Below are 12,289 nucleotides of genomic sequence, written 5' to 3'. Positions count from 1 at the left end.
AAAACTAGGTGGTTTTGAAAAGCTGAGTTAAAATGCCTTAAGAAATACTTTTTAAAAATCAAAATTTCATGGGGGGATTCTCATTTTGTCCCCATATGTGTATTATTTCCATGATTCAAAATGTTTATGTTAAGCCCCTCTTCTAACTTCCCAAGATTAGAGTAAAAGTAACTGAGTGAAAAATACTTTGGTAACAATTATTACCTCAGTACCTTGAGTAGAACTAATTGATAATTCAAACCAAAGTTCTAAAGGACATTTGATTTAACTGGAGTGTCTCCAAAGACTGTAAGAGAAGTCTGTTCTCTGTTGAGTCTTTAGATTTTACCTTCTGAAAAAGGATTTGGGATCCCTCAGACTAGAATGAACTGCTATCAGGAGTGGAAAGTAACTCATGACATCGACTCATAATACTTTAACTGAGTAGTTTTTTTTGTGTATTTGTACTTTGGGAGTATTGTACTTGACTATACTTTTGATAGCATCTACTACTGAGTCAATACAAACAGTAAATCACAAAAAGATCAGGTCCAAGCTCTCCATCAACAATGTGAAACTGGCCGGTTGTTTGTTTTACGGATACCACGTGGCGCTCAGAGGCATCTATTGAGAGAAAGGCTCAGCCCCACTCCACCCCTTACCACAAACTCTTACCCCCTCATATTCTCTGTTTTTTCAAATAAAGCATTGATCATATTTTACTTTTTGACCCCCTCAGGTATCAAAAATAACAACTCAGAACTTTGAGAAAATATTGAATTAACTGCTTCTACGTAAGCACATTTTACAGAGCAGTAATTTTACTTCTGATATTTAAACATTCATCTGTGCCCATGTCTGTTAATTTTTACCAATATCAGAATATGTAGGATGAGCAAAGGGGTCATGCAGTATGACTGGAGTGTTTATGTGTGGAAGATTATCACATGGATTTGCTGCTGTTACAGGAAGTAAGGTAATGTGTAACTTATGATCTCTATTTTTGAAATCTAATTTTGTACCTGCAGACAAATTTTCCTACATGGATATTAAAGTTACAGGTAAAGGTAAATAGTTTGGTTATAGCTGAGAATGTGCATACTGCATTCACTTTCTATAAATTTATATGGCCGTTATCCTAAAACTAAGACAAAACATTTAAATCTTTCCAATCAATAAGGTTATGACACAAATTCATTATGTCATAACTGTCATTTGTCACTGCAATATGCTTTCATATGAATGTGAGTAATCACTGTAAAACTGCAGTTCACACACTCTCATCAGTGAGCATGTATTACTTCCTCCTTCTCACAGATGAAATAACAGCGAAGCGTGTAAGTGCTGACTAAAATCAACTTCCTGAGTAGCAAACCATTTCCATTTATAGGAACAGCAGCACCAGCATCAAGAGTTCACTCAGAATAAGGCAGAACTGTATCTAAATAAGAACACCAAAGCTATAAAACAAAAGTTTTATTATCTTTTGTCCTTTTCTACATGGGATTTGGTGGTTTTTCTTACAGACAGCTCTTGCTCTGTGTCCTTGATTAAACCCCAAACTGACTACTTTCCTCAAATATGGGTTTGGACAGAGAAATTTTTGGAGACAAATTTGAAACAAAAGTGACAGAACATACAAACTCACATACAGAAAAATACATACACCTGGCCGCTCTGTTTGCATCATCGCGATCTCAGTACCCCTGTATTCATGGCTATCAACATGATTAATACTTTAAGGACCCGCCTTTGTTTGGGGATTTGTTCTAAGTGGCTGAAAATGAAACTGGTAAATATTTCATTATATACAGTCATTGATATTCATGAGTACAGGGAAATGCTTGAGATGGGTGCAAGTGGTATCATCAGATTGGTCATGTTCCTCTCTCATCTTCTCTCTGATTGGCTGTTTACTCCTTCTGTCCTCCACTCCTGTGCTGATTGGACCATGGAGCCGTTTCCCAGCATGTGGGGAATCAGGGCCAACAATGTCCTCAGAACTGTGGAGAGAAGAAGTTCAATTATTTTCCAATATATAATGAAGCACATCTTCTGTGAAACCAGACAGCTGAGAGGTTTCTCACATTTTTTAGGAATTCCTCTGCAACAATACGGGCCCTTGCATTTACGGAAAGTTTCATCTCGCTGATCTCCTTGTCAATCTCCTCCATAAAGTGGATCACAAAGTCCACCAGCTTGTGTTTGTACATCTGCTCCGTATGGAAGTTGGTAATCAAGAAGCTAATGTCATATCCCTGAAATCACAGAGCAAGAGGGGAAATTAGGAAGTAAAGGTTGTTAAACACACTTAATAAATACATCACTTGTCTAAATGTGTTCATGGAAAAAAGAAACAAGCATTAAGTTCACATGCAAGGGTATCTGTGCATATAAAGTCTTATTACAAGCTCTCTCTTCCTCATTTTATTTGTAACATTTTCTAACTGCACATTAAATCCTGTTTTCACAACCTTAATTAGCCGTTCACCACTTACCTCTACTGGTTTCCTCCTCAGAATGAAGAAGTTCTCTGCTCTCATCATCATGAAGCGCATAAACTTATGGCAAAGGATCTTCTCAATCTCATCAGCCTGCATTGAATCAGTTTTTAAAATACGATAGATGGTTAATTAAATTATAAATAGCTCTGTAACAGAGTTAGCAAAGACCATGCTGTTTAAATCACCTGTTTGACAGCAATGCTGACTCTGACAGAGTTGATGGATCCCTCGATGAGAACCTTCTCCTTGTCATTACGGCTGATGACAACAGGCTGAAGTAGCAGCTCCTTACTGCTCCTGTAACCACAATGAAAACACATCCATTACCGATGAATCAGGCCTGATTACTGAGACCATTTTTACTTTTTTAATACATCAGTAACCTTCTTAGGATCCTGTACAGCCTGACATAAAACCTTAGAATTTAACCTGTTACAGGGCACTCATTAAAATACTCGGAAGTTCAAAATTTAAGCTCTAGAAAATTACAGAAAGACATCCCATTACTTTTTTTTAAAATTTTTGTCACTTTTCTATTTATTTTACAGTATAATGGTGAAAAACAAAGTCAACCAAGTGACCATACATTGTTCCTTGACTGTTTATGGTGAAAAAAAAAATCCATTAAATGTATGCATGTAAAAATGTTAATAATGGACAATGATCACATAGAGTCTATTGAGTATTTACTTGCACATAAAGAAGTTATTAAATATAAATTATTTATTTAAAAAGACAAGGTGAGGTTTCCTTTAGATTCTGACCTCTTTTAGAGGCAAGACATGACTGGCTTCAAAATACTCTATCAGTAATGGTGTTTTATCTTATGATTCCAACAAGGGCACACATAATAATCACAAAAATGTAATAGTTTAGAATTTAAACAGTGATAAGATCTTAAATTAAAACCAGGTTTATGCCATTCAGGTTTATACCACTTTTCATAATTACACCTTAAAAATTAGGATAAATTTACATAAATGATCACTGGGTAAATCTTAATTTTTTCCACAAACCTGTGGCAACATCTACCTGTACTACAGCGTACTATCATCCTACATTATTATGAGTTATCCGTCAAGAAAATAGCCATAGTATGGCTTGCTAGATAAATTGGCCCTATGTTTTAACATAGACACCCCTGATCGCTTGTATGCCCAAATTGGTTCCTCCATTTTCAATAATTGCTTGAAATCCTACACTAGCAAAACCATCATGACATTTAGCACTACTGTTCAACTTCATAATGTGTGAGTTTCATCAAATTATCATGGTTAGTTGTGATTTTAAAGGGATCTGTTGGGGACCAAAAGGGGCATAAAACTGTATTTTGTGAGTCCTAGAGGAAACAGGAAATTTGAGATGCTCTGGGCCATTGATGATTGGTCTTTCCACTGATCTCCACTGATTGGCTAAGAAAAATCATTCTTGTTCTTCTGTATCACAGAGAGAGAGAGTGAGGGGGGCAGAAAGGAAGTCAACTGAAGTGACCATATATGGTTTCTTGACCCATAAAGGGCTAGAAGGGAGCCATGCTTACTAAGATGTATTGACCTTATTATATAAACATTTGTAAACACTGGTAAAGTGCACTCTGTTTAATATTATTAAGAATTTATCATCACTACCAAGAGTGGACTGAAAACAATGACAGTCCACGTGTGAATCTATTGTTAAAATTACTCATAATGTATGAACCTAGTGTGTTTCTCAGTAAAACATGCATATTAAACACTTGTGTCACTCTAAGCCAATTTATCTTAATATGCAGGGTTCCTTTGAAGGCAAACCCTCCACACTGTACTAGGAATCCACCTGCAGAAGCTGCTGCAAGTCCCCACAAGCTAATATTATGGCCCTGCCCATGCTTGTGTCATTTTTCTCTCTGCTAAGATTTTTCTTTGCAGGTTTGCACATGTCCAAACTTGTGTGACAGCTATGGAAGATCTGCAAACTGCTTAAGGGCTCAAAAACTGAATAGTGCAGGGCAGGGGGACAACCAGCGAGACCACCAACTCCAAACATACGACATTAAACCTACCTGACTTCCACCTCTGGCTTGTTGTGACGCTCCACCACCTGAGAGGAGAAGTTCTCCAGACAGAGGGCCGCCTGCAGGGTGGCCCTCACAGCGTTTAAGTAGGGGCGCAGAGTCGCTGTCTGGGGATAGACGGAATAAAATCAGTATCTGGATGAGTCCCGCTGCAGAGAGGGGCTGATGTATTTGGTGTTAAATCAGAGTCCATGAGCAAACTGAACCTCCCAGTCCAGTGAGGCTGACTCAATCAGCAGGGTCAGCCTATGAGGTCAGGTTTGATCAGGAACCAAAATGAGCTGCAGTGTCTACTTACCGTTCAAACGAGTAATCAGGTCATTATGTATACGTTTACAACCGAAAACATGATCTGGAGATATTAATTATAAGCAATAAAAAGCCACATTATTATCATTGTTATAGTTTTGCTTCGTTAATGTTAATAGATGAGATGCTTTCGTGTGACCGAGATTGCAGCTCATCCAAATAATTTATACCAATTAACATCACTGTACCTATGCAAAGTACGTACTCTGCTTTTTCTTTTGTAAACATAGATTTTCTGTAAAGCTAGCAGACATAATAACGAGGATAAAGGGGGCCGTGTAAAAAGCAGACAGCTCAGCTCACTTTAGTTTTTGCAAACGGTGTCAAGGATGCCCGTCCTCTAATTTCACCGCAGCCAACCAGAAACCGAGCCTTTAAAGAGCACCGAACCTGCTAGCTGCGCTTGCCTCGAATCACGCCATGGTTAGCGGAGTTAAAAGACAAAATAATTGAAAATAATGACACATTTAGAGGGAGAGACTTACCATTTTTACGCTGTAAAAGACGGAAGTTCCTCTGCCACGCCTGGGACTCCTCTTCCGTAAATCCTACATCGCCGAGAACAGACAGGGTGCGTTTGTTTCCTTTAGCTCTTCGCTTAAATATAAGGATGTCACCACACAACTGAAATTCTACCGTCTGTACAGTGTGCCCCGCCTAGTTGGGGTGAGTGGTTTATAAAACGAACACACACTAGGATGCATCCATTCAGCGTTTTGACTAGGAGACTCGTTGCCAAGTGACCGCTTAATGGGGAGCTATTTTTAACCTCTATTTTATAATTTTTAAACAAAATAAACGGGAAACTTCACTTTAACATAAACGTGTTTTTTATGTGACCAATGTATTGTGGTAATAACGTACTTGTGCATCGGCAAAAAATGGTTTGTTCCGATGATACCATTATAACATTTGGCTAACGTTTACTTACAACCCCACCATTTTTATAGTAGAATGGTGTCTGTGTTTAATACGTCCATCATAGTTTCAATGTTTAATGATTATGATAGTGTGTGCAGAATTTTTATTTCGTCACAAAAAGACCGTATCTATTTAGCTATCTTTCACACCCCTGTTAAATGAATTTGGTTTCTTCCATCATGGCTACCATTCAGTGACGGTAAATATCGCTGCTCTGAAAATGTAAAATATTTAATTGGTATTTCGGTTTATGCCGTTCGACATAAGTGGTAATAAATAAAATTGATATAAATCTGTTTGGTATAAAACGGTAATTTCACTGCTAGCATATTCAAAAAAGGTTTAATGAGTTGTGCGGTTTGGGCCGAGTGGTTCTGTGTTGTATCGGTGCGTGCGTTCACTGCTGTGTGTTTAATATATCTATTTAAATAAGAGACAGACAAAAACGATAATTTGAGACACTTCTTTACACGGAGCTTGTATTTTTCTTACTATCTAATCCGTATATCTTAACTATACAGAGAAAGCGTCTGCACCACATCATAATGAGTGAGTTAAAGGACTGCCCCCCTCTAAAATACTACGACTTCAAACCTGTGGAGCATGTGAAGGTGTGTCCCCGCTACACTGCTGTCCTCGGCCGCTCAGAGGACGATGGCATCGGCATCGAGGAGCTTGACACTCTGCAGCTGGAGCTGGAGACGCTTCTGTCCTCAGCCAGCCGCCGCCTTCGAGCCTTGGAGGAGCAGAGACAGGTAGGACAGAGCCTGGACCCCCCTACGCTCTCTTAATTTCACATATGCATGGGGTGTGAGGATCTTTCGCCGAGTCTACCACTGTAAATACTATACATTCAATAATTATCCAGTGCTTTCTTTTTGGTTCCTTTGTAACCGCTCTCCTGTTTTGTATCTTAGATCCTCACAGACTGGCAGGACAAGAAGGGAGATAAGCGCTTCCTGAAGTTAGGAAAAGACCCAGACCCAGCTGCCACCTCTCGCCACAAACCAAAGAAGCAGAAGTTAGATGGCAAAGGCAGTCACGGGCCAGGTCCAGGTCCTGGCAGACCCAAATCGAAAAATCTGCAGCCTAAAGTTCAAGAATATGAGTTTACAGATGATCCACAGGACATTCCTCGCACTCCTAAAAATGATGCACCCAACAGGTCGGCATACAGCCCTTTATGTTTTCTTTCACTGCTTCGTCCTCTAATGACCTTATCTGCTTAGCTTATCAGTGGAGATGGTAAAATGAAGATGTATGTATGATGTGTATCTTTTTTTTTTTTTTTTTTTCCAGATTTTGGGCATCAGTCGAGCCATATTGCGCTGACATCACAAATGAAGAGATTCGATTGCTGGAAGAGCTTCTGAAACCTCCAGAGGATGAAGCAGAGTATTACAAAGTACGACATGAAAGACCATGAAATCAATTTTTTATGTGTAAATTCACCCAGGTCAGGGCCTCATTTTGAATGCTTTATATGAAATGTAACGTCAAATGTGTGTTTTAACTGTAGATACCAGCCCTGGGTAAACACTACTCTCAGCGGTGGGCTCAGGAGGATCTGCTGGAGGAGCAGAGGGAAGGAGCACGAGCAAACGACAAGAAAAAGAGTCTGATGGGGGGGCCTCTTTCTGAACTAGACGCTAAAGGTAGGGATGCACCTAAGTGTTTTGCTGGACTGCACACGCTGGTTTGCATATGGCATTACCATGCCAAACTGTACTGACTGTAAACATCTTTAAAACATGTTCATATTTTACTAATTTAGACGTTGACTCCCTGTTGAAGAAGTCAGAGTCGCAACATGAGTCTCCAGAGGATGGGTGTCCCTTTGGACCCCTCACACAGCGTCTGCTCCAGGCCCTTGTTGAGGTCAGTATGTTGTTAAAGCATAACTTTCAAGTCTAAACATCATAAAATTGCCATACTAACATTTTTAAAAATCTCTTGTCTTCTAGGAGAACATTATATCCCCCATGGAGGATTCTCCTATCCCCGATATTTCAGGGAAAGATGCAAACGATGGTGCTGGTACTTCTCCTCGAAGCCAAGGAAAAGCTTTTAGGTATTTGATTAAAACATATTAAATGTGTAAAATATCAAAGCTAATCCTTTACATTTGATCACTTTGACTATTTAAACTCTTTTTCACACTGAAGTTGCTTTCTCAAAGTGACTCAAGTGTCATCTAAGATCACTTATGTAGATCAAGAGTGCTATAACTTCTTTTATTGAGGGCCACGTAGAGAAAAATCCAAGTTTTATTGGGCCCCTTTAATATTCTTTATCTTTATTGTAATAAACTTCCTAAAATTATTCAGTGTGGATCAAAATATGTCCACTATATGGACAAAATTATTCAACCACATCTGTTGATTATTGAATTCAGGTGTTCCACTCAGACTAGTTGCATAAAATCAAGCACCTAGCCAGACAGTCTCCAATTGCAAACATTTGTGATACTAAATGGTCACTCTGAAGATCTCATTGACATGGTACTGTGATGGATGTCACCTTTGCAGTTAAATGGTTTGTGGAATTTCATTCCTGCTCAATATTACACCGTCAACAAGGGATTTTATTGGAAAGTGGAAAACTTTAGGAACAACAGCAACTCAGCCACCAAACTGAAGACCATGTAAAATCACAGAGCAGGGTCAACAATTGCTAAGATTGGCCTTATGCCAGAGGACATTGCTAAAACATTTAAAAGACTGTAAAGAGACTGACGCCTGAGACCCTCTCACATCTAAAGACAATTTGTCTACAAGTCGCTGAGTTTTAACTCTCAGACTAAGATTTTGCAAAAACTGTGGGTAGGGATGAGTATCGACACATCTGATACCTACCAGACCGGATTACAACACAGATACTTCATTTTGATACCCTGCCACCCAATGAAAGGCAAAAAATACATTATGAAATTTGTGTGATTTTTGTTTTAAGTTAGAAAGGTTTCCTTTTATACCCCATGTTTGACTGACACCTTATAAAGATATTTCTGCTAATAATTTATGATCTTATCCTCCTGCTGACTTTCAACACAAGGTTGTTCCCCTCAAAAATATCGCTTTAGGCGCCGGCACCGTATAAATGTACTGATTTAGCACCAGTATCAGAAAAAAAACACAGTTGATACCCAACCGTAACTGAGGCTCACTAGCTACAAGACCAGAATACAATTCCTTTTGAGATTATTTCCCATCATGCATCTGGTGGAAATCACAACAACAACTATTGGGCAGAGAACAAGATGGTGAAGGAGTAGAGTAGAAACAAAAAGAAAGCAACTTTGCAAGTTACTGCAACAACCAAAAAAATATCACACGGTACTTCAGAGCAGAAGTACCTTATGAAAATGAAGGTTGTCTCTCCACAGATACAAACTGATCAAGAATTTTACTTTGAAAAACTCAGTGGAAGTTTACCGTACCTGTCATGCCAGTCTGGAATGAATTGACAGACAAGATACGTAGACAGTGGTGTAGAGATCTGACTGCAGCTCTGGTCAGAAAAGTTTTTCAGTCTCTTGAGTGGAAATTCAGTGGCTTTAGACTGAACTAAGCTCACGTTCATGCTTTGAAAAGTTAACTGTTTTAACATGCTTCTGCACAGTACTGGCTCCCATTGGTTGTTGATGTTTGCGTTATTGAAAACACAATTTGCATGAGACCAGAGTAAAGACTTAAGACAATATCAAACATGTTTGATATCGGATCTAGTCTTATGACCACCTTACACCTAACTGAGATCACAGGAGGGTGCTGTAACTTTAGCTAGACTCACATAATTTTACTCTTACTTACTTACTTTGGAATTTTGTCTGTGACTTTAAAATCACATGAAAAGTTGTTAGATGTAAGGTTGCCTTGAGGCACATGGTGCGTAAATGACGCCAACGCTCTGCTGATTCCATAGCTGAAGATTTCTGAACATCCACTGGCATTAATGTAAGCAAAAAAACTGTGCAGTGGGAGGTTCATGGAATGTGATTCCATGGCTGAGCAGCTGCATATAAGCCTCATGTCTCCAAGTCCAATGCTAAAGTATTGGATGGAGTGGTGAGAAGCACTCCACACTGGACCGTGGAGCAGTGGAAACATGTTCTGTGGAGATGAATCCTCATGTCTGTTTGGCAGTCAGATGGGAGGGTCTGGGTTTGACAGGTGCTGGGAGAACGTTAACTCCCTGACGGCCCTGTGCCTACTGTGAAGAAGTAATAGTTTTGGGCTGTTTTTCAGGATTTGACCTAGGCTCCTTATCTCTAGTGAAGGGCAGTCTTAATGCTTCAGCATACCAAGACTTTTTGGACAATGCTATGCTTCCAACTTTGTGGCAACAGTTTGGGGAAGGCCTATTTCTATTTCATCAAGACCGTTCCCCAGTGCACAAAGCAAGAACTATAAAGACATGGTTTGATATGTTCAGTGTGTAAGAACTGGACTGGCCCACACAGAGCCCTGACTTCATCCCCATCAAGCACCTCTGGGATGAACTGGATCAGAGATTGTGAGCCAGGCCTTCTAGTCAAACATCAGTGCCTGACCTTGAGGCTCTGCAGAATGAGTGGTCACAAATGTCCACAAAACACTCCAAGCTTATGACAATGCTTGTCCATATAGTGTCTATTGATGGCTAACAAGACAAGTAGTCAATAATTGAGGATTTTAGGGTGGCAATATAAGTTTGCTTGTCCAGCTAATTGGCCCTGGCTACCAATGGACAGGCTGTCTGGCCACAGTTTTGTTGCAACTTTCAATAATTTTGTTCTTTTGTGTCCTCATCAGCAACCCTATTGGTTTTGGGTTTTTTTTTTTTAGTAAAGAAGTTGCCATCATTTTACTGTCTGTGCCAAATACCTTGGATCTTCTAATTTGTTTTACACATCTGTAGTGTCCCTCATACACGCTCTCTGGAGGCGAGGATCAAAGAGGAGCTGGTGGCTCAGGGGTTGCTAGACTCTGAGGAGCGACCTGGACCAGGAGGAGACTCAGAGGACGAGGTTTTGGCAGAGCTGCAGAAGAGACAAGCAGAGCTCAAAGCCCTGAGTGCTCACAACAGAGCCCGTAAACAGGAGCTGCTCAGGTGAGGACCAAGAGAAGAAGTGTTTTTTGAATATGAGGTAAACTATACTCTAAATGAAGTCAGCTGATGACTTTGCTGTCGTCTCACAGGTTGGCCAAAGAGGAGATGCGTAAGCAGGAGCTGAGGCAGAGAGTCAGGGTGTCCGACAATGAGGTCATGGAGGGGTTTCGACGAATCATGGCCGCCAGGCAGAAGAAACGCACACCGACAAAGAAGGAGAAGGATCAGGCCTGGAAAGCTTTGAAGGAGAGGGAGAGCATCCTCAAGCTGCTTGATGGATAGGGGGGAAAAAACAGTTTTTGTCATGTTTATTTCCCGAAGAAACACTTGAAGAGAGACAAATTGATGCAGATCGGGACAGTTGTGACAGCTGTTTCATGAGCAGCTGTATCTGTGATAATGTATGATAGCGTTTAAAGCAGCTCTGTGTGATTGGAGTAGTGACATTTCTTTTTGTACTTCATGTTGTGTACAGCAGGATGCTCATTTGATATAGTGTAGTATAGTACTCATGACTCATCAGAGACTTCTTTTCTTTGTGGATTATTCTTTTTATTTTTTTTATCTTTTTTTATTTGTTTAACATTGTAATGTAACAAAACCGTACACATGAATTAATAAAACAGTGTCACTAATTTACATTTTTTTGCCTTTTGACACTCAGTATTTGACTTTTTTTAAACCAAGTTTTCAGTTTGCAATTTAAATCTCACTTCGAGTACAAATGCATCTTTAAAACAGAATATCATTAAAAAGTTATTTTGCTTCCTATAATTTAATTCAAAAGTGAAACTTCCCATATCCTATATTCATCATTACAAAGTGAAATATTTTGAGACTTTTCTTGTTTTTCTCACAAAAATGAAAAATCCGCTGTTTCAACATATAAGAATATCACAAAACATCAGTCCAAAAAAGGAATTATAAAACAGAAATATTAACCCTCTGGAAAATTCTGCCTATTTTTGCATTCAGTAATTGATTGGAACTCCTTTTGCACAAATTACTGAATTTGTGTGACGTGGCATGGAGCCAACCAGTCTGTGGCACTGCTGGAGTGTTATGAAGCCCAGGTCACTCTGATAGCAGCCTTCAGCTCATCTCGATTTTTGAGTCTGGTGTCTCACATCTTCCTCTTGGCATTTCCCCAGAGATTCTTTACAGGGTTCTACCATAGTCGGCAAACCAGTTTCTGATAGTTCTGGGTACACTGTGGACAGGTTTCAAGTCCTGCTGTACAAGGAAATCAGTATCTCTATTCAACTTCTCAGCAGATGCAAGCATGAAGTGCTCTAAAATCTCCTGGTAGACGGCTGACAGTGCTGACTCTGGACTTGATAAAGCACAGTAGACCAACAGCAGCAGATGACATGGCACCTTAAACCATCACTGACTGTGAAAACTGAACACAATGGACTTCAAGCACCTTGGA

At 39.6% G+C, this 12,289-nt stretch overlaps 2 protein-coding genes across 3 annotated transcripts; one reads left to right on the top strand and one right to left on the bottom strand.

Moving 5' to 3' along the window:
• Positions 1-1,440: 1,440 nt before the first annotated feature.
• On the bottom strand, positions 1,441-5,475 carry arpc4l (actin related protein 2/3 complex, subunit 4, like). The gene is made up of 6 exons (XM_041815857.1): positions 5,331-5,475; positions 4,525-4,643; positions 2,669-2,780; positions 2,478-2,573; positions 2,067-2,237; positions 1,441-1,982 (listed from the first exon to the last, which is right to left on the bottom strand). Exons 1-6 carry the CDS (start codon positions 5,331-5,333, stop codon positions 1,977-1,979), a joined length of 507 nt encoding a protein of 168 aa, XP_041671791.1. The 5' UTR covers positions 5,334-5,475; the 3' UTR covers positions 1,441-1,976.
• Positions 5,476-5,790: 315 nt separating this feature from the next.
• tada3l (transcriptional adaptor 3 (NGG1 homolog, yeast)-like) lies at positions 5,791-11,509 on the top strand. 2 transcript variants are annotated; one of them, XM_041778600.1, is made up of 9 exons: positions 5,791-5,965; positions 6,288-6,521; positions 6,684-6,931; positions 7,066-7,171; positions 7,286-7,421; positions 7,541-7,644; positions 7,731-7,837; positions 10,666-10,857; positions 10,947-11,508. In XM_041778600.1, exons 2-9 carry the CDS (start codon positions 6,312-6,314, stop codon positions 11,137-11,139), a joined length of 1,296 nt encoding a protein of 431 aa, XP_041634534.1. In that variant the 5' UTR covers positions 5,791-5,965; positions 6,288-6,311; the 3' UTR covers positions 11,140-11,508. The 2 variants fall into 2 exon arrangements, with proteins under 2 accessions (XP_041634534.1, XP_041634526.1); XM_041778592.1 differs by lacking the exon at positions 5,791-5,965 and adding an exon at positions 6,062-6,153 and having other exon boundaries at positions 10,947-11,509.
• Positions 11,510-12,289: the final 780 nt, after the last annotated feature.

The sequence above is a fragment of the Cheilinus undulatus genome, linkage group 3 (assembly GCF_018320785.1).
Source record: "Cheilinus undulatus linkage group 3, ASM1832078v1, whole genome shotgun sequence".
Taxonomy (NCBI): domain Eukaryota; kingdom Metazoa; phylum Chordata; class Actinopteri; order Labriformes; family Labridae; genus Cheilinus; species Cheilinus undulatus.
This window is presented reverse-complemented; position numbering and strand designations above follow the sequence as displayed.